The 21,544-nt window shown below is 43.1% G+C and overlaps 1 protein-coding gene across 4 annotated transcripts in view; it reads right to left on the reverse strand.

Moving 5' to 3' along the window:
• Positions 1-20,096, reverse strand: part of SNX31 (sorting nexin 31) — a 45,960-nt gene extending 25,864 nt beyond the window's left edge. For 3 of the 4 annotated variants that reach the window (XM_049828277.1, XM_049828259.1, XM_049828283.1), the window contains exons 1-6: positions 19,934-20,096; positions 19,785-19,859; positions 13,031-13,145; positions 11,918-11,982; positions 3,559-3,669; positions 183-273 (exon numbers count right to left, since the gene is read on the reverse strand). In XM_049828277.1, the coding sequence (XP_049684234.1) occupies positions 183-273; positions 3,559-3,669; positions 11,918-11,982; positions 13,031-13,145; positions 19,785-19,859; positions 19,934-19,999 (523 nt within the window). In that variant the 5' untranslated portion in view covers positions 20,000-20,096. The remainder of the gene's footprint in view (positions 1-182; positions 274-3,558; positions 3,670-11,917; positions 11,983-13,030; positions 13,146-19,784; positions 19,860-19,933) is intronic. The other variant, XM_049828269.1, reaches the window with a different exon arrangement.
• Positions 20,097-21,544: the final 1,448 nt, after the last annotated feature.

The following is a 21,544-nucleotide window of genomic DNA, read 5'->3' on the forward strand; positions in this document are numbered from 1 at the left end:
TTCCCCACTACCACTCTTTCCACGCCATGTGGGGAGAGGGCTTGAGGGGGTTTATCAGACAAGATGGGTCTTTTGGCCTGAGCAGGCTCATGCAAGCTCTGTTCAGACTCCAGATTCATTCACTGCAGCCAACAAAAAAAAAATCCAAGGGAGGGCTAAGTTAAGCACCTTGTAAAACTTACCAGAGAGTGCTCCATCATCACGATCTTGAAGGAAAAATAAGCTAAAATATTTTATTAATTCTCTTGACAGCCCCATCTTGCACAATGTAACCTTTAAAAACAAAGAAGGTCAGAAGCTTAACTATCCATCAGCATGAATAAGGAAGAAATGTTCAATACCTCTTAACATAACTTAATTGTTTTTAAATTTTCCCTTATGTCCCATTTAACTGCCCATTTAAAAGCAAGTATAACCATTCCCATATTGCAGCATTTGAGTTTGTGAGGAGCTTCACAAGTTTCAAAGGAACATAAAAATGTAATAAACCAGAAAATGTTTACTGCTCTGCCATGCATTTAAGTATCCTCTAACACAAGGCATCAGCCATGTTATTCCAAATCTTCACCAGTAAATCCTCAAATCCTGTTGTACAGTGAACACTTTGTGCTTTGAGCTAACAACATTGCTCATGAGCATCACAAATACTTTTATTTTTTTAAACAGGATTTGTATATTTTCCAAGCTGATGAGAGTTCTCTTGTTGTTCTAGGAAGTATCTAGAAGTCCTGCCCCTTTACTGAAAGCACCAGTCTTACTTGTAGGGTTCTACAACTCTGCATGAAGGCTTCTGACAAGAGCAGCTTGAGCTCTGTTGAGCTTGCATGATTTACAGTGCACAAGGAGGAAAAATCCTATCCAGCTTGACATTTGGATTATTTTTAGCTTGCTGTGGCCCCTCTACATCTTCTCTGAAAGAAGGCAGAAGTAGTACCGACAAAAAAAAATGCAGAAATTATTTGCAGGAACAGCTGCACAATGGGATAGTAGGGACAGAAAAATCAGGCAGAGGCGAGCACAGAAACCACTGAATCAGACTGGGGCAATTTTCTTGTTCTGTTTTAGGTCCTAAAAAATAAAAGCACAGGTTAAAGCAGCCATCACCTAAGAGCACAGTGCCATCAGAGCATTCCTAAATTCTGTAGTGACCATAATCTCCAGAGTTCACTCAGGAAAGTGGTGTGGCAACCTAAGAAAACTCTCCACCCCTGAGAACACTCCTGTTATAGCTCATCTGGCACATTATGCAACCTGATAGAGTTGTCATGCTTTGGTCAGAGAAGCTGGACTTTCTTTGCCTGAGCATAAGGTGGAAGCACTGGTTTTCATTCTTCTTCCAAAGGGTGCCAATCCCAAAACACTTCCAGCTCTGTGTCACAGTGACAGCATTGTAAATTCACTCATCACCACAGTTCAGAAGGGTTTTCTCCAGCTGCATCAGTTGGTTTAAAAAGCAGGCATGTTTTTGTGCATGGGAAAAAAGTAGACATCAAGCTAAATATAGGTTAGGAAGAATTGTTCTGAGTTTTAATTAAAACACATATCCATGAGGTTTTCCTTATACTTGTTAATCTTAGGGCTGTTACCGGAGAGGGCAGCAGAGCATAAAAATCACTTGACTCACACCCAGTTCAGACACCAGGTATAATGGGAAGAAAATTTCTTCCGTTAGTCCAAACACAAAAGACAAAAAAGTGAATATTAGCAGCCCCACCTTTCATTCTGTCTGCCTCTGTGCTAAGAAGTGCCCACAAATCACTAAGAAATTAGCCACTGAGCTTCAACGTGTTATCCCTTAGTAGCATAATACTATGCGTACCAGATGGCATTTCCCAGCAATGTCAAACACAAACCTCTGATTCAGTAGGATTTTGACTTATTTTATTTCTGGGATCAAAGCACAACCTGGTATATGCTGCCTGAGCACCAGGATGTCAGGGACTGATGGTTGCAAAATCTACCTCCACTGCAAAACAGTGAATGTGGTAGCACATTTACAATGATGACAGCTAAATAGTTCCTAAAAGTCCTATGTCATCTTTAAGTCCACAAGAGAAGAAATGGTGTCTGCAGCATTTCAAATGTTATTGTTTCTTTATAGTGCCGCATAAACATTAAATATATAAATGCAATATACAAAGCAACATCACCACTCTCTGCCCCAATTAGTTGTATTTTTTAAAAGTATATTAGCAAATCTTTTCTTTACTCAAGGTCTCTATGCAAGTCTCCTATCTAAAAAATGTCTCCTTAATTCTTCCACCCTACTAGCACCTACCTTCCCTCTCCCCAAGTCAAAATTCCTATCTCCCTGCCACCCCCAACATTTTTTGACTTCAGCATTTCCCACTCCACTCTAGTCTCCACAAGTCTCCTGTTGCAGGGTCTAAGGCCAACTCTGACATGTTCCCCTGGAAGAACTGGTCCCAGCATTGCCTCAGGTGGTACAAATCCCATGGCAGAACAAAGCCAGCAAGGGGTTGCCCTGTGTTATCCAACTCATGGTAACTGTGCACAGATACTGTGTGTTCTGCCGCCAGACTAACACATCAGCTTGATGGACGAGAGCAAATATACGTTTAGCTCGCTTGTACCTATGGCCAGCTGAGAACTACCTCCACAAACTCAGATTGCAAAGGCACAAGAGAAATATAGTACACAATTTTCTGTATGATGAGAGGAAATTTCGGATTTCCATGACAAAGTGTATCCATCTGGCAGGTCTGTGCTTTGCTATTGCTGTTAAGATTAGGAAACTGGAGCAACCAAGGAAGAGGCTTCAGCCTTGCTCATGCACACACATGTGCAAATACACAACAAAATATGCACAGCCACTGCTGCCCCTCCTTTCCTGGCATAAGACAGGAACCCTAGCTGAAAGTTTCAAACACAAACCAGCCAGTTGTGTAAACAACATTTGGTTGCTACTAGTTGCAAAATGTAACTGGCAATTGTTTACTGTATGTATTACAACAGCTGTTACGGACATCCCAGAGCCACAGTGCTAGAACTGCGCCAATACTGCAAAGGAAGTCCCACAGTTTCACAGCAAACATCAAGAGATGTAAAACAAGCAAATGACAAGCACAGAGAAAAACAACGTATCAGTTGCACACTAAGTTTTAACAGTAGTGCACCAGCTAAGACATAAGCCAAGACTAGACCATTTCTGACTACAGTGTTCAAGCACTTTTACCCAAAGAGGGGGTTAATTAAGAATGTGTCCCCATAAGGAATAGTATATATTTTCTGATTCTATCACATATGAAGGAAACCAGAACTTGACAGCCAAATGCCATAGAAGCAGATGGTGTGTAACATTAAGAAGAGGTAAATTGTGGACAAATGTAAGAATAATTTTCCTTATCTGCAAAATCAGCAACACCCTCCACCCCCCCCAACCCCCGCCCCTGGTACAATAAACCCCTCAAAAAACACAGAAGATATTCTTGTATGTCTTCAGATAGGGAATTTTAGCCTTTCCTGACTGAAATTATCTTCATTTTTGCCCACTTCTCACAAATGGAAAAATTCAACACAATTCTAGAAACCCGTTACCTCTAATATTCTTTCTGCAGTGTCCGATGTCTGGATATCAAGTCTAATATTAGTGCCATCAGCAAGGTAAACATCCAAAAAGGCTCTCTGGGTTTGGATCTTAAATGTATCCTGTTAGGCAAAAACAGAACACAGTTTTATTGCTTTCCATATTGCTGGAGCCCTTCTGAAGTTGCTGATGCTCCTTTTCCCTGTTTACTCAAGTGAAATAAACAATTGCAATTACTGTTTACTAAACAGTAAGTTACTAAAATTACTGTTAAAGCTTGCAGATGACAAAAAACCATATGCAGAACAGCAGGTGGGAAGATACTGCAGAATTAGAGGAGGGTCACTTCGACGTTAGGCTGAGCACAGGTTACCTAGTGTCTCAGTGTCTGTAGGAATGATACAGTCACTGTCCTAGGAAGCAGAGACTCCGAAAAGAGGAGGTAGATAAACCGCTGCATGTCAATATTCAAAGCCACCATCTTTGTGAAAGAGAAAAAAATGCATCCCTATACCTATAAATAGGAAAACCTGCAGTGAGAATAATGAGGCTATGGTATCTTAATATACCAGAGCCACTGCTACTAGAATACTGTGCAGTGCCAGTGCCCAAGGTTCAAAACCACCACAAATGGAGCGGGGATATAAAGAAGAAACCTGAAAGCATTTAGGTCATGAGAAAACAGTCTCAAGTATGTGACTTCAGAGAACTGTCTTATATCTAGACATAAGAAAGGGGTGATTTGCAGTCTGGAAAACTAAAGTACAGAAGCCAGATCCATTGGCTGTCAGCTGATGATAGCCACAGTCAGACCAGAAGCAAAGCACACATCTCTAACAATGAGGTAGTGCACACGAATGGGGTATTCTCCACTGCTTTTATCAAGACTTTACATTTCCCTAAAAGACTTTCCTGAGCTCAAATTCAGAAAGCTCCATGCCTTGCTATGCACGAGAAGTCAGTTACTTGTTTAAAGAGGATGGAGACTAGTTTGAGGACTCCCTTGGGGATGCATCTGGATGAGGTGGCAGAAATTCATTACTGCAGCTTCTCTTCCTGTTGGCTGCCCTGTATCAGAGGAGAGCAATAGTCCTTCTGGCATTTTTATTAATAAGAGGTACTTCACTTGAGATTCATAGTAGAGGAAAATGCTGTAATTATACATACTACATGCAACATTAAGTTTTAATTTCTTGAATCTTTGCTAGCCTGGCAGGAAGATATGGGAGAGTCCCTGGGAGCCCTTAGGTTTCAAGTACTCTTGGTATCTTGCTGCAGAGTCTTCATGGTGCCTGTATATAGGAGCATCTCCCAACTCCTATGTCAGCAAGAGCAGGATGGCAGGGCTGACATTTGTGCGGTGTGCTCCATTACCCCTCTTTGGGTACCCTGGAGAACATCTAGGATGTATGACTCCAGTTAACTAACTCAGATTGGTAACTTTTTTGGGGTCAGGAAGACCACATTTTCCAATAAATCTGGCTTAATTTTTAGATGTTGTGGAAGAAAACACTTTTTGCTTGCATTTGATCTTACCTTGAAATAACTCTTAATTAAGAACATGTTATAACAAGTTTGTAGAATGATATGTGGGGGAAAAAAGGTCTTGAGGAAAACCAAACCTAAGTGATCTTTCTTATTTAAACAGACTTCCCACAGATTTTACTGATACCCAGTATTTCACCTAGCTACATGCCTACACGTCTGTTTGCACATATTAAAAAACAAGAAAACCTCTGTCTGAAGCCCTTCTGGGGATCCACACAGATTTAATCTTTACCCCCAAGCTAATTTCTTTCTTATCCAGAAGACAGGTCTATTCACTTCTCTTAATTAAAATAAGCATTACTTTGCTTCTGTGGAGATACAAAAGCACCTCTTTCTCTTACATCAAGGATCACCTCCTGTGCTTACCAGAGAACTTTACTACTTTCCTCAAACGGGAAGTAGCAGACACTTCCTCACAAATGCCTTTGGCACACATATTTTGGTATGAAACATTTCACATGTGATAAAAATATGTGGAACAAACATGAGATGCAAACTTCAGAATGAGATAAAGACATGTAACATTACTGACTCTGGATGAAAAGCAAACATATCACTATATTAGCCAGTTTACTACCCAGGACTCAGCAGTGCAAATCAGTGAGCAAAGGCTCATGCACTGCAGAAAGCGCTTCTGTCTGGGTGCAGGCTGCTAATGCTGAAGCTTCCATAGAGAAAGGACATGGAAGACTTTATGCATCTACTTCTGCCAGATCCTCACTGCTGCTCCTGCAGCTTTCACAGCCTGGGTACAGGCTACCTCATCCACTGTGGCAGCCCACAGTCAGAGACACAAAGGTCAATTTACCCTTCTGCCACTCAAAGGGAGTCACACCTCACAGCACCCTGCCCTACTTGCCACCTCACTACTCTGCAATGATGAGGGGAAGAAAAGCATGATCCAAACTTTCAGGCTACTTCCAGGCAGTTTGAGTTCTCCAAGAAGATCATGCAACATATTAGTAGGCAGATTAATTTGAGGAACTACAAGAAAGGATGTATTAGAGAAAAGAAAGTCTCAGTTCCATCTAGAATGGTCACATTAAGCATCTCTATTTAATACTTAAACCAGCAGTTTCCAAAGTCTTCTTTTTAAAACTGCTTTAATTTATCTTATTTGACCATACTGAGCTACAGGCACAGCTTCATTTCATGGTCTTGGGGACAAATTCCCTACTTTCTTATCTTCAACTTTTGATTACTGTTCTTTTAATATGGCTATGACACAGCAAACCAAAAATAAGAATTATCTTCAACTGTTGGTTTTGGGGATTTCCCCCCGACCCGTCTCCTTTATCACATGCTTTTACCCAGAAGGCAGAACTGTCCATGCCAGAAACACCACACATTCTTCAGTGTCAAATATTTGTTTAGCCTCTTATCAGCAAAGTATTGTTGAGACCAAAAAAATTTACTTACATAAAAACAAAAGGAGGAAACAGTGCAGTCTGTAAGGCAGAAGACAATGTTAAGTGAAGAAATACAAATACAGACATGTCGCTAAAACAACACAAGAGAATCCAGCATAACTTACAAAGGGAAAAGCACCTATCAGTGTTAGCAATAATCCATTTAGTAAGTGCACATAGCAATCCCAACCACTTCAAAATGGACAGAAAAATACTTCTGACAGAAATTTGCAGCAGTGAGTCAGAAGAGTTCAGATCTTCTCCCAGGCTGCTATTTTAGTTTTGGAAAAAGCAGTGGAGTCATTGTCTCATCTACACCAACATCAAAACACCCCTGTGCTTTGGCAACAGTATATGTTCAGTAGTATTTTTTGTTTCCTACAGGTTTGCTCCTTCAGTTCAGGGAACATGCTATGTAACTAGAATTGGACACTTTATTGTATCCCTTAATACTGCTTATTTGAATCTTCCCTTAATGCAGTCACTATTAGCTGTGGTAGAATCTCCTGAAAAATCTAGAGCTACTGCCTACTCCCCACTTGCCTGCCCCAGTAGCTTGAAGCACAGCTCAGTCATTAATATAAGAATACAGAATAACACAGAGCTGGTGAGGGATTTTTTTCTTTTTTTGATTTTGATGAAAAGAACAGTTTTGAAAAAGAAAAAAACCCAAACCAACAAAACAAAACAAAACCACAAACCCAACAAAAAAACAACCAAACAAAAAAAAAAAACCAAACACAAAAAAAGATACCCATTATATAGTTCCCTCACAGGAAAAAAAGATACCTGAGTATCTTTTTTTTTTTTAGCTCCCAGTTTTCCATTAGAAAAATTAAAACTAAGTGATTTTGTTTTAACAGAGGTCAACACCAATCCAAACCCCCAGCAAGCTCTCAATGGATTTGTTGTTCAGCTAAGAAGCATGGGCCATAAAAGGAGAAAGAGTGAGAACAGAGGCCCTTATTACAACTTATTTGAAAAGAACAGCAGGTCAGGGGACTGAATTGCATCTTAACATTGAAATAAAAATAAAACAGACATCCTTGAATTAAAATTCTTCAGAACTTTCTATGCCAGAAACCTTCCCCCCACGGCCAGCACAGAATAAAAATCTGCAAGTATGGGAACTTCCCACATGAAATTCAGATTTCTGGCCAGCTGCACTTTTGAAATAGAAGTTCATAAATAACAAACCCAGCCTGGTTTGGTATGAAAGAAATAACGTTTTTAGACCAGTGCTGAAATCAGATACTCAGCCTGACTGCTGTTTGCATACATACACATCCAAACACATTTCTGAGTTACTGCAAGTAAGTACAGACAAATGTTGCAAACATGCATTCCTCCATTGCATGCACAAGTGGTAAGTGCGTTGCAAGTGCAGAAAAGCAGAGGCTGCATGGTCAGAGACAGGGGCTCTATCCAAGAAAATGCAGCCCATGATCAGACCAGCTTTGATTCCTGGTAACACCTGCAGATTTCTGGGTTACGATTTACCTACGCTCTCAATAGCATACACACCACAGCTCTCTTACAGTATTCAATCCTTGACCTCATGCTTGCTCTTTGAAAGGAAAACCACCTTACATTGAAGTCCTTTGGTGAAGGACCACAGGAGAACACTGCTTTTTGCCTGTTATCAGGCACTGGTTTGCTCTTTGCTTTGCTCAAGCACTCAAACTTTTCATCTGTCCTTTCGCCAACACCTGAATCATTTTGCTCATGCTAAAGGTTGCTGTTTACCAGCAACACAGACTGGAAAAGGTCAGCCTCCTAGATCACTAACTCCAAACCTCTGCTGCTGCAAGGAAATTGGCCTCAATTTTATTCATAAAAGCATAATGACTGGCTGTCCTCACAGCTGCATCCTGAATACACCACATTACTTCATGGGTGCCCAATACAGAGAGAGACCATGATCTCAGATTACATTCAAGGATATAGATGAGTTCCATTAAAGTGAGACTGATAGGGATGTATGTACCTGCTTGTACTATCTTTCTCCTGATGAAAAAGGAGAAGGCAACACAGCCACAACAGTCTCATCTCGTTAATGACTTCTTGCAAAAACTGTGCCATTTGTCTTTAGGACCTGGCGGTAGGAAGGCATAGGCTCAGTCTGTCTCTCCAGCTTGGTCACTGGCCAAGTTTGCAGAGTTTGGAAGAGTGGAGGGGCAGGAAGGTTATGGGTTTGGTTGTTCAACTCTGCTACATGATAGTGTTGGTAGATATTTCAGCAATGTTCATTTTGAACACAGCATCCACTGTGCCAAGCTGCTTACCCATGTGTCAGGAGCCCTGCTGTCCCCTGACTTCTCCCGTGAGATTAGGTTACTAGGTAAACAGCCAGAGCATGTCTGCTATAAGGAGTAAACTGTAACAACCCATGCAACAGGTAAAGGTGGTGCTGGGCAAAAACAGAGGCCTGGAAAGCAGGGTTAACCTGCATGGGCTTGTCCCCACTTCAAAAGTTTGCCCTGTTAGATATGATCAGGGGATATAGCTGGTTGGTGTGATGCTGGGTGCAGACACAGATGAGTCATGTTCAACACCATCAGGCAGCTGCAGTAAAGCCATGGTCCTTGCACAGCACTCCCACTCTAGGGCACACCCTTCACAACCCTATTCAGAAGCAAAACACAGGACAAGGACCAAAAAGGTCTTAAATTCAGTTTGATTTTTTCTTTGCATCTTCTATTTTAGCTGAAGATATTTGTATAGGTCACTGACTAAAAGCTTAAATACTGCTGTCTTTAAGACAAGTCAAGAAAATGAAGCAACAACTAGCAGACTACCTGAGAGGACAGCTCTATTCTCTCTCATAAAGATAGAAGTGAAAATGAAAAAAGTCAGCAGTAGCATTTTTAGAAAAAAAAACACCAAACCCTAGCCTAGCAATCTCATTCACCTCTGGTTTCCTATCTACTCATTCTATTAAAACTGAAGGTTTCTATTATAAAAGCTGCACTGGTTTTACCTGCAGACAGATCTGTGCTCAATAAATAGCTGTGGTGGCAGAAAAGTGGCTGACTGCTTCCCATTCATTGCCACCTGCAGTGCAGTCCACTCTGCCACTTCTCCCACATTAGCTGGCAGGTTGCTTGTATAAGTGTGCACTAACTGTTTTCAGGTAGCCAAGACTGATAAATCAAAGCCAGTCCATGTCATTGACAGATAAGGAGCATGCTATTTCATCATTTTAATGATGTTTTATTCTTGAATCTTTCATTAATCATCCCTCTTGCAATGCGTGGGGTAATGCGTGCTTCTAACACTAAGTAGCAGTAACGCTGAAACCCTAACTGTTTTCACTCCTATGCAATGTGTAGGATGCTAAGTGCTGCCTACACATCTTTAACAATGGAGAACAAAAGAACAGTACAGAGGTGCTTTAAAGATGAACTTCACTCCATGTCTTTCAATGCTGTTACAGAAATTTTGTCACTCTGCCATAATACATCTCAGAAGTCACAGTATACTAATAAATACCGGAACATGCACAAAGCCAGTTTGTTGAATGAGATTCTTTAATAGCCAAAATGAATACTTATTCAGCCATCAGTTACACCAATTAAAGGCACTGTGCACAGCTAATGACAGTGGATGCCTTCCTGTCTTTCACAGAGTTACGTGATCTCTCTTCGGAGTTTGTTCTTTACCATAATGAAAGAACACATAAAGCACTACTGCTATTTGTATTATGAAGCAGTAATTTATGTACGCACAATCATTTTAAGTTTAAATTTTAAACAAAAAAAGCTGGAGAACTACTGTTTTTGCCAAGCAGAAAGCCTAAATATTGTCTATGAAAATCCATTGTATTGTAGAACAGAAATTTGAGTTAATTTAAGTCTTCAGAAGGTATTGACCTTGCAACATTTAAGGTATAATTCAGTGCCTACTTTGAACTCTACAAAATAACTGCTGTTGGCAGCACTGTCATTACATGCCTTAATAAGCACACACACATATATACATAACCCATATATCAAGTAAGTATTACACGTGTACTTATCAAGTCACGCCTCTTCACCAAAAGGGCCTGCAGTGAAGAAAAACCTAAATACAAAATATCATTTCTGATGGTATGTTAAGAGAAATCCACAATACTGGCATGCCATTTTTAAACACTGCAAACATGCATTTTGAAGAGCTATTTCCTGCCAGAACTTTGTCAAAAAAAGTCAGTTGGCAGTGTTTGAGGGCAAACTGCAGGTTTTCCTGATGGATTTAACTTTCTTTAGCAGATCTATTATCAGTCTCATCAGGACTAATTAAGACTCAGCAGTAATTGCTGGGAGTTATCTGTAGGGCTATAACAGGCATTGGATCAGAACTAAAAAGAGACTGTTTCTCACAAAAGAAATCCCTAATCAGAAAGGGATTCACTATCTTGAGCACATCAGTAGGTCTGAATTTAAGAGACTGTAAATAAACTACCTTTTTATTTACAAAGTATATAGGAAAAACCTTTCTAGAATTTGTTAGGAATACTCCTTCACACCATTTTCTATAGCCTTTCTGAACTCCCCTTACATACCTTAATCACACATAGCAAGTGAAGAGTTCTTGAGCCACAAAATTCTTACTCTATCCTTCAAAACATCCCCTCTCTCCAGAACAGCTCACTGCAAGTGAGGTTACACCAGCACCAGCAGCATGCCAAGCACTTTCCAGAAAACTAAAGCAGCATCCCCTTCCTGAAAACACTGTTGGAGTCATACTGCACCCACCTGCTCCAAAACACTACTATCCTCATAAGAACAATGGCAGCTGGAGAGGAGGTAAGGGAAGAAAAAGGACATATGGCACCTTGCAGCAGTCAGACACAAGCAAGAGCTATCCAGGCTCCAAGCCTGCCAAGAAAGATCATACATGTCATGGACCACATAAAAACAGATTTCAAGAGTCATCTAGGTTGCAACAACCCAAATACATGCCAGATTCTGCCCATCACTACAGCTGTAAGATAAGAGAACATGACATTTTCACAGCAGTCATCAATACACTTATCAGTCCAAAGCACTGACACTACCAAAAAGCATTGACAGTTGCAAAATCCAAGAATGTGTGTAATCCTTCTATTGAGCTCTCACAAAGACTCTTCTGGGAACTGTTTAGAGGCAAAAGATTCATCAGATATGCCACAGGATATAAAAACAAAGCGAATAGTTCTTTTCATGTGAGAAACAAGCTCATACATGGACACAACAATAGCAATACTATTATTATTGCCACCCAGGCTCCACAGACAACACTCTGTCATCGGAGCTCACTGCTTTACAAGACAGACCAATACGCTAAGAACTCAAATAAAGGAAGATAGCAAAGGAAGCCTTGAACTCCGGAGGTAGGATAATATTTCAACTCTTTCATATAACAAAATCTGGCTAAAAAATTCAAAACTTACCTGCTGTAGCTTTCTGAAAAAACCTATGAAGACATCACTATTGGTAATATTTGAATCCAAAGTAACTGTAAAACAAGAGGAAAACAGGAAAAGATGTCTAAAACCAAGATGTAGATAACATGACTGTAGGTTAAACTGTCAGTGCTGTTTTATCCTTTGGTTTCTGCACAGCTAACTTCACTAGCCTGTTGTTAAATCGCTGAAGCTATGAACAGTGCAAAATACATGAAGTGTTGCTATTCTCCCAAAGCAAGACTACAGTAAGGTTCTTGGTCACATGACTCCATGGTCACTCATGGCCAGTAACTCTAAAAGGAACTGTTGAATACCCAAGCAAAAAAGATTTTAAAGACTAATTTTGAGATTGTTTTGTAAGCCTTGTCACAAAGTATCTGAGGCCAGAGGCTACAAAACCTCTTTAAGCTTATCCCTTCACACACCCTTCTTTATGGATAGTTGAAATGGTCATTTTTTTTTATTTCTTGGCTTATGTGAAACTCACGAGATGCATTCTAAGGATCCTGCAGACTGGGTTTATGCCAAAACACGTTGTGCCCAAGATTTAATTTTTCTACAAACTCTTGTTATAATTCTCACAAGTCTGCCTGGAAACCCTTGAAGGGAAGAGGTTTATGCAGAGCCCAGTTCCATATTACAATTCTACCAGTCCAAGTGCGTATCTTTTTTGCCTCCCTCTTACTCACCAGCCATGAGTTCTCACACCTGGCCCTGTGTCAGCTCTGGCAGTTTTGAAGCAGCAGGAATGGGTGGCTCAGCTCACTGATCTGGAAGAGCAGGGAACAGCCAGACTACCGGCTGACACCAGAAGGCCAAGCTGGCTTTAGTTTAGTGTGAAACTACACCCTTACATTTTGTGAAAACTGCAGAAAGGCAGCCGCTTCAGAAATAAAAGAAATATGATATGCTGCTGTTCTAGAGCCAGTGAACCAACAGACAGGACAGGGCTGCAACACTTAGCCCCAGCCTTTTAGATACACCCTTACTCAGCTCAGTATAGAAGGTAAAGCACCCTGCAGTCACAACTGTAAACACAACCTCAAAGGTCTAAGCCCTACATATAAAAGCTGATCAAGTTGTTATAGCCAAGCTTACCATTCTGAAGGTACTGCTCCAGCTGAGACCGTCTCTCATCTGCCATCGACTTGGTCATTACCAGGTAAAACTTTGGAGGGAAAGCAGGCACAGCATTCCCAAAAAGCTGCCTCAGCTGCAAAACAGTCAAAGGAAAGCTCACATCAGTAAAGAAGTATTCATAGTTTCCAAGGAGCTTTGAATGCTCTCTTGTTTTGACCGCAAGATATGATGACCTACAAAGGGCATGGGGTACCCACACAGCACCTCCCTGATGGCCCTCAGGGCCCACAGTGAGGGCAAAACCTTTGCCCATGCAGCCACCAGAAGACAGCCCAAGTGAGCAATCTCTTTTGATGGGTTTCTCATTTTTACAGTCTTAACACTTCCGAGCTCCTACTCTAAGCCAGAAAAGTAGCATTGTATTAAGCTTATTAGCTAGGTCTTATACACCTCATGGACAAATAGGATATGGTTACAGATGTCTTCTCTTCCCAATACATTCATACAGGCTATTTGATCTACACCCACAGAACTACTTTTTAAGAGCTGGAGACTTCTGCCCTTGACTTGTGCTACCTCAGAGGCTTTTATTATTTTGTGCAGGAGAGATGCTAATTTTTATCAGATCATCCAATATTGTCAAAAAAAAGCCACAACAAAATACAGAGAATCTTTCAGGAAAAAAAAAACCTATCTGAAAGTTTCATTCTTCCTCCAGCTATATCAGCTGGCTAATAAGAGCATAATGTCTCTGTACAAATCCTACCTCATTTATAAACCGACTTGAAAGGACTAGAGGACCACAATTACATTATCTCACAATAAGATAGTTCCCATACAGGTTTGGGCAGTAGCTGGTCACTTGGAAGTGTAAAAATTCTCTACTATAGGCAAATTATCTCAAATGAAAGATAAGCTATCTTTACCTTCTCAATATGCACATTAACAAGCACAGTAAAATACAGCAAGTTTGCCTGGAAACATTCTTTCACCTAAATCAAAACAATATGGCATCTGATCCATAAAATGAGACTCCTATAGTATGCTGAGAAATTACTACTAATTAAATTTTAAGCACCAGTATTCAACTCAGCAATTAGTGTCACTAAATCCTATGAAAGATGACATTTTCCCTCTGGCCCCAGCTGCCCAAGTCTTTCACATGACTCCAGCAGCTGAAGCTTGAAGAAAAAAAAAGTTTACTACTGCAAGAATTCGCAATACCTTTTCCTGCCTGTTGGCTAAAACAGGAGTGAGGCATATTCTCACAGCTCCACTTTAACTACATTGGCAACACACTGCTATTTCTGAGTTCTTGATTATTAGATATGTGTAAATTGCTCTGAGATACACAGCATAAGAGTTAGATAACACTACATGCTTTGGTTTTATGTAAAGCTAACAGTAATAGCTAGTACAGAGTGCTTTTTATCTTCAAAGTCCTTCACATATGTGATTTTCGTCCAGGGACTGAAAAATTATCTCTGCTCTACAGGCAGGCAAACTGAGGAGATACAGCAAAAAAATTTGCCAGAAGTCAGAAAGCCAGAGCCACATTGACAACAAGGAGGTCCTCTCTCTTCCCTCTGCGTTCAGGCCATGCCTCACCTACACAAAGTGGTGCCGTCTGTTATCATCAGTTTGCACAAGCCGAGACTCTGGCCTACTTAAAAAAATATAATTAATTAATCTCAGTGCCAGCTGCTTGGTAAGTTTCTTGAAATGTAATTGTGTGTCCTCAGGATTTGGGCTACAGAGAAGAGAAACTTCTCCCAATTGATTATACTTTTTCACATCTCAAAGAATTAAAGAAAAATGCCCATAAGCTTTAAGTGTGTATTTGTTTACAGTGTTGAAAGTCCACCAGACTATCAGCCACCAGTATGAAATTTCATTCTGGCAGAACGGAACTAGCTAATACTTGTCTTCACAAACCCAGCAGCCTAGGCTACATTTTATATGCAAGTCAACAACAACACTGTACCTGGTGGTGGCAGGTGCCAAATGCCTGCTGCCCTACCAGGCCAACACCACCATAAGAGATAGGTCCTCTACCCAAAATCTGCTTCTGACCATTTTTTCGAGGCTCTGGGTTTGTTTCTAAAGCCACTCCACAGAAGACACATGTCTCAGCCCCAAGCCAGGGTGCCCTGTGCACTGCTGTTTTGTCTTGACTGGACCTACTTGACCAGACAGGTACTTCCAAGCCATCCTGCTCCACAAGCTAAGGGGAGCACTTCCATCCTTTGGCCTCTCTGCATGCCTGACCAAGCAGCTTCTTTGCAGACACTATGTGCGGCTCCCGTCAACAACACACAGCACCCACCTGGGCCTGTCCTGCCTCAGCCCACAACCCAGCACCAAGGCTGGGCACAGCTCCACTTCCACATCCCCACCCCAGAGACAGCTTCAAGAGCAAATGACAGGAAAGCCCACAGGAGACTGGATCACAAAACCAAGCTTAAATCTGACTGTGCTACAAGCCCAGACAGGATGTGCCAACCTGGCAGAAGAAGTACTCATTCTTCCTCCAAGACTTCTACCTTAAAGAGACAGAGCAGCTTCCCTAAATATGACTGTTTTAAGACCTAAGAGTTAATCTCTCCAAAAAGGGGAGTAAAGACACATGCCACAGTTGGTGCTGTTTCTTCTTCATCTTTCTGCAATATATATTCCCCTCTGCAGCAGGAGACATCATCAGTTTTAAAGTTCTAGTTGACCAGAATTAATCATCTCCTATTTAGTCTAATCCCATAGGTTTGCTTTTTGGTGTCAGGTCCTGCCTATGCTGTCTAGATGAGCTATTTCAGCCAGGGCCATGCTCTCATAGGTGTGCAGATGCTGAAGTCAGACGGAGCACCAGAAACAAAAGCACTAAACTGAAAAAATAGAGCAGCATTATAACTATAAAGCTATTGTGTATGGATTATATACAGAATGAACAGGCCTCCGGGCATTTCCTTCTCAGTTACCTGATTAAATATTTAAAAAAAAGGAAGAGACACCATTCTAAGATTAAAAATGCTTAAATATGTTTCATGTGAAAATGTAAATGTATGTATGCAGAAACTGTCCAAGCAATCAAAGGTATGAGACTATTCTTGTACATGACTGGCTAAATGAAGTTTAAAAAAAACCATTTTCTATATTTAATTCCTTTTTACCAATTGTTTTATCATGATTAACAGATTTTTTAGAACTATTTTTCCAACAGTCATTCATGCCAATCACAGATGCTGCTAAATGACTCAGTAGAGGCTGGCATCATGACCAGAATCCATCAGTGTTGTATTTTACTCTTACTCCTACAGAGGACACTTCCTATTTACTCCCTGCCTGGAAGTAAACCAGTGAATACTCCAACAATTGCAAGAAACAATCTGTTCCTTTCAGCCCTACAACAGAACATAAGTTCATTATTAGGATATTTGTTTAGAGAGGGACACACTAAGCAGCTGCCAAACTGAAAAGCCAAATGCAAACATCACAAAGGTGGAAACGAGGGAGGGCCTGTGTCTTGAATAACTGTTCAATTTCAAGGAAATCCAGTAACATTTTTAGCACACAAACCACTGTCCAGGTAATCTCTAACACCACTCTAGAAGTTCCTGTCGCTTGTATATTCTTGCAAGAGAGCCTTACCTCTCCATAAGCAGAATAAAGACCAACAGCTCTATCAGGGGTACTCTGGTCAGTGTACAGGCCCCACAGAACTAAAGCCAGAGGAGAACACTGCTACAGTACAGAACATTGCCTAGCTGTCCTTGTATAAATCTAGGGCCAAAGCTTAGATCCTTGAAATGCACATCCATCTGCCATCAACACTCCTGCTGAAGCTGTTCAGTCATTCGCAGAGAATGGCTACACAAGTCTTAGTTCAGCAAGTGGAAACAATAAGGAACACTGGCCAGTATGTATGGCGTTCATCCCAAGCAAAGGGAGACTGATCCTTCAACTGTCCTTCCTACTGCCAATACTTAATACCTAAATACTCAAGACAGAGAAGGGGACAAAAACTGGATTTCCCACAATTGAATGGTCTAGCTCCTAAAAGAAGGGGCAAAAGGGGAGAAGGCAGAGCCACCTCTGCATCCTCTTACAGCCAACACAAAGCCCCATCTCCTAGAAGGTCAAAGGAGTAAATCCTTAGACCAAGACAGGCACCTTCTGGCAATCCACAGCCAAGTGCCTATCTCCACAGGAGGAGAAAGGCTAAAGCTGCACTGCTCTGCTCAGCATTCCTGCCAGCCCTGCCTAAGCAACTGCTTCTAAGCAAGATCTCTTTTAGGATATCATTCTTGGTTGTTCACACCTCCTCTATACCATTTGCCTTGGGTGCTCAGCTTAAGGCTAAGAATCCTGTTTGGAGGTAAGGCACCTAGAGGCAAGGAAGTGTTGCTCGGAGTTAGTACCCATTCGACAGTGTATCTGAAACGTCACACGCTCCATCACACTACATTGCCTCTGAACAGTTGCTTCCTTCAGACAGTCCTTTTGTAGAGAACAACAGCTCTGGGAGGCAGTGAGGAACAAAGTTTGGGAGTGTCAAACAACAGAAGCACTCTCAGAATATAAAGTGATGGGGAGTAGGAAAATGCACAGGAAGAGAAAAAGGGCAGGTAATGCACAGCATCACAAACAAAAATTATGTCCCGATTTTGTATCACAAGTTAGGAGAGGAGCTTGTAGAGGTGGAATAGCACTGCTTTAGAAACTGCCACCCTGAAGGAGATCAGAGGCACAACTAGTCAGCAACACATCCAACAGAGGTCAGAGACAGATCCTCCAGAATAGTGTTCAAGAAATACCATCAAGTATAAACATGCAGAAGTCTGTCCATGGGGAAGCTTATTTCTAATTCATGTCCTGCATCCATCACACAATTGTTGTATCTGTCGGGCTTTGTGGACACTACCTGTGATCTGGTCAGGAGGGTGAAATTACTGTATCCTGGAGTTTAAGACTTCTCATATGTGTGCATTTTTCTACATTAACAGAGTATTTCAAGAAAAATAAGCAGAACAGGATATAATAATTATAGACTAGCAGCCTCACATAAGTATAGGGAAGACAATTAAGTGTACACAACTACACACGTTGTGTAGTTGTAAGCTTCATGACCAAGTATGGCAGCTACCAACAGCAGAAATGAAGGAATTAAAAATAAAAGTCAGCTAACGAGTCGTAAAGCCCAGCAAGAGGAAAACTCTCAGTTATAGAGGATGCAGACAAGGGAAAGATTTTGCTGAGAACATTAATGAAGCTAAAACCTCTTGAGCAAGAAACAGTAAGCCTTAAAGAAAAAGCACGCAAATACATAACCTGGTTTATTAGTTCAGATATGTTGTTAATGGGGCATTTTGGATAAAAGCAAAATATTACGTGCAAGCTTCCACAGGGAAAAGAATTGCAGTTCTGGGGCACAAGAGCACACCTCAGCAAACATTGCTTCCCATGGCAGCCCTACTGCTGACTCAACTGCCTTTTAGCTGTGCTACTCCAACTACTTGTGCAGTCACACAGTTGGGAGAGATGGACCGCTCCCCACCTGGAGATGCCTGGCTGAAAAACTGCTCCAGAGTGGTCCCATCACTGCAACTGAGAGCACAGCAAAGAGGCTGCCAAAAGAAGGACCCTCTACCTAACCCACTACCACAAGAAGCATTCATCAAACAAGACCCTAAAATAGGGTTCTCAAGGTAAAATAAGGCTGTTTAGCAGGGATGACAGTGTGCACCCAGACTGACAGAAGAGCTGGGAGAGATTTCACTTGGAGCCAAGGACTGGCAAAGGCCAGAGAGATCAGGCTAGCAAGGAGAAGGCTTGTGGCCACTCTGGTTCCACAGAAGAGCTCAATGTCACATGCTCCCTTTTATCTTTCTAAGAAAACCAGAGAAAGGGTAGAAGGGAAAGGGACAGAGGCAACTTGGACAACAAACAAAACGCAAGTGGAAATACACAAGCGAATTCACCCTGAGATAATCCACTCCAGTTAGCTGGGGCCACGTATTATTCTCTGATGCCCACAATTCCTTGGAATACTCCAGTGTTCCAGCTGTTTTGTAATTGCCTGTGTGGAAAGGGTCACTCCTGAGGTACTTAGGATGCTTAGGCAATTTGGGCCAAAGGATCCAACACTCAGTTAACCCCTGGCTTGTCCAAAAAATGCTGCAACTGACTGTGCAATTTGCCCAGACTGACCTCTACACACTTTCTAGAGCTGTTCATAGGATTAAAGAAGCTAATAAAGCAATTGCACCTCTCGCCCAGAAGCCAAGGAAAAGAGGTACTTAGAGTCCACAGCTGCTGCTGCTTGGCCAATGTTTTCCATTACGCCAGCTTACCATACCCTTCTGCCACAGCCCTTGGCGGTGTTTTTTTTTTGGATTTGCCTCTCAGTTGTTGCTGGATTTCACCCTGCAAACCCGAGTGCCCCGCAAGCAGCAGCTCTGCCCCTCCGACAGCACAGCATCAGGCGGACCAGGCAGGCTGCGAGGGCCCTGTGCGAGGGCAGGGGCTGGGACCAGGCTCGCCCTCCCTGTGGCGTTAGCATGAAGGAAGGCTTTAATAACGCCTATTGGGGCAGAAGCAGCTCGCTGTCCCCATCCCACAGCGGGCCTCTGAGGGCCAGGAGAGCCCCTCCTGCTCCGCAGCCCTCACAGGGGCCCGGCCCGGCTGCGGGGCCCGACGGCCGCCCACAACCCGGCAGGCTGCCCCCACCGAGGCTTTTCGGGGTACCCCCCTCCCCCGCCACCCCCCGGCCGGCCCTCACCTGCGCGTCCCAGCGGCGGAGCTGGCTGTACCGCGCCTTGCCGAGCAGGAAGCCCTCCAGGCACACCGAGTACAGCTGCAAGCACACCGCCGTCAGACCCGCGCCCGGCCCCGCCGGCCCCCGCCGCCCGCTCCCCGCCCCGCGCCCACCACGTAGCGCCCTCCGCCCCTCTCCCGCAGCTCCTCGGCGGCGGTGATGCTGAAGTGCAGCTTCATGGCGAGACCGGGCCGGGCCGTGCCCTCACGGCAGCAGCGGGGCTGAGGGAGGGAAGGGAAGGGAAGAGAAGGGAAGGGAGGCGCCGGGCGGCGCAGGTGGGAGCGGGCGGGCGGGACGCTAGGGGGCGCTGCCGCGGTGCGGGCCGCGGGCGCTGAGGCGGGACAGTGCCTCAGGCGCGGCCCTGGCGGCTTTTATTTGAAATCCCTCCAGAAAAGGGGCCTGCGGAGGGGGCAGTGCCGCCTCCGGGGTCTCGTTAGGATGAGGGGCAACCTGGGAGTGAAGTTAATGGTCAATAAGCGCCAAGCGGTGCCCACAGGGGAAGCAGCCTGGCTGGGAAGGGCCGCAGGGGTGACCCGGGGCACTGAGGAGCCGGGGCCGAGCAGGGAAGGCGGCGCGAATAGCACGGGGAAGGGGACTACGAAGTGATAATTCACTATTTTTCAAGGAACAAGAACCGGGGACCATCTGGTGAAAGCAGTACGCAGCAGGTTTATAAGAAAGTCCCTTTTTCACATGGTGCCTCACTGGAGGTCAAATATAGTTTAAATGGTGGGTCCATCTCTGGCCTGGGACTTTTGTTTATCACTAATTACCAGACAATAAAGATGAGTTATGCTTGCTGTATTTTATAGCTGCTTTTAGTGTTTTTCTGGTACCCCTGAGGGAAAGGTGCTGCGGGAGCTGGGCCTTCTCGTGTGAATCACCATGGAAGTCCTCGTAGTCTTACACAAGCAGTGCCACTGGAGATGTGAAATGAGTTCGTCAACATGGAAATAATGCAGCTGGAATGCCTTCCCTGCAAACTGGGGCCTGACATAAGCGCAGTACTCTGGCCTCCCCAAAAGGCTTTTCATCAGAGTAAGAAAATTATTCCGGGAAGGCTGTGATTCACTAACTGACCTGGGGAAAACACCTTCCCAGTGGAACAAGGTTTGTACGTATTTTTCAAGAAACAGGATTAACTGTGGGCATTCTGGAGAAAATGGAGACGAGTAAGTAAAATAACATTGTGTAACATGTCTGATAACTTGATTTGGTTTTCTTCTTCATCTCTGCAGCCAAATATAACCAGTCTGACGACTTCTGGAGCACCCACGCAACCACCCTCTTACAGAGCCAACTTTGTAGCTCCTGGTGTCACGGCTGCCCTGTTGTGCCTGGGAGATGTGGCACTCGCGCCCTGGGAAGCTCTGGAAGAGCTTTCCTTCCTCTCCTGAGCAAGGCCCCTGTGTGTATCCTCATCTGCATCCCAAGCAACTTTGCAAATCCACATCTCCACTTGTAACCTGGGAGGCAAAGCAGCTGCAGAATGAGTTTGATGGAAAAATGCGAGACAGACAGAGGGAAGAACTACGCTCTGGGCCACAGGCAGCAATTTTCAACTTCTGCTGTCGTTCTAGTTTGGTGGTCTCTTCTTATCTGCTTGAATCTGATTCCCCTCTGGAAAACTACAGGAGGGGAAACCAAGCTACCTTTGGTGGGCAATCTCTCTAACAGCAGCAAGAGACAGGAGTAAGCAAGGTTCCACTTATGGATGTGACACA

The sequence above is a fragment of the Accipiter gentilis genome, chromosome 2 (genome assembly GCF_929443795.1).
Source record: "Accipiter gentilis chromosome 2, bAccGen1.1, whole genome shotgun sequence".
Taxonomy (NCBI): Eukaryota; Metazoa; Chordata; class Aves; order Accipitriformes; family Accipitridae; genus Astur; species Astur gentilis.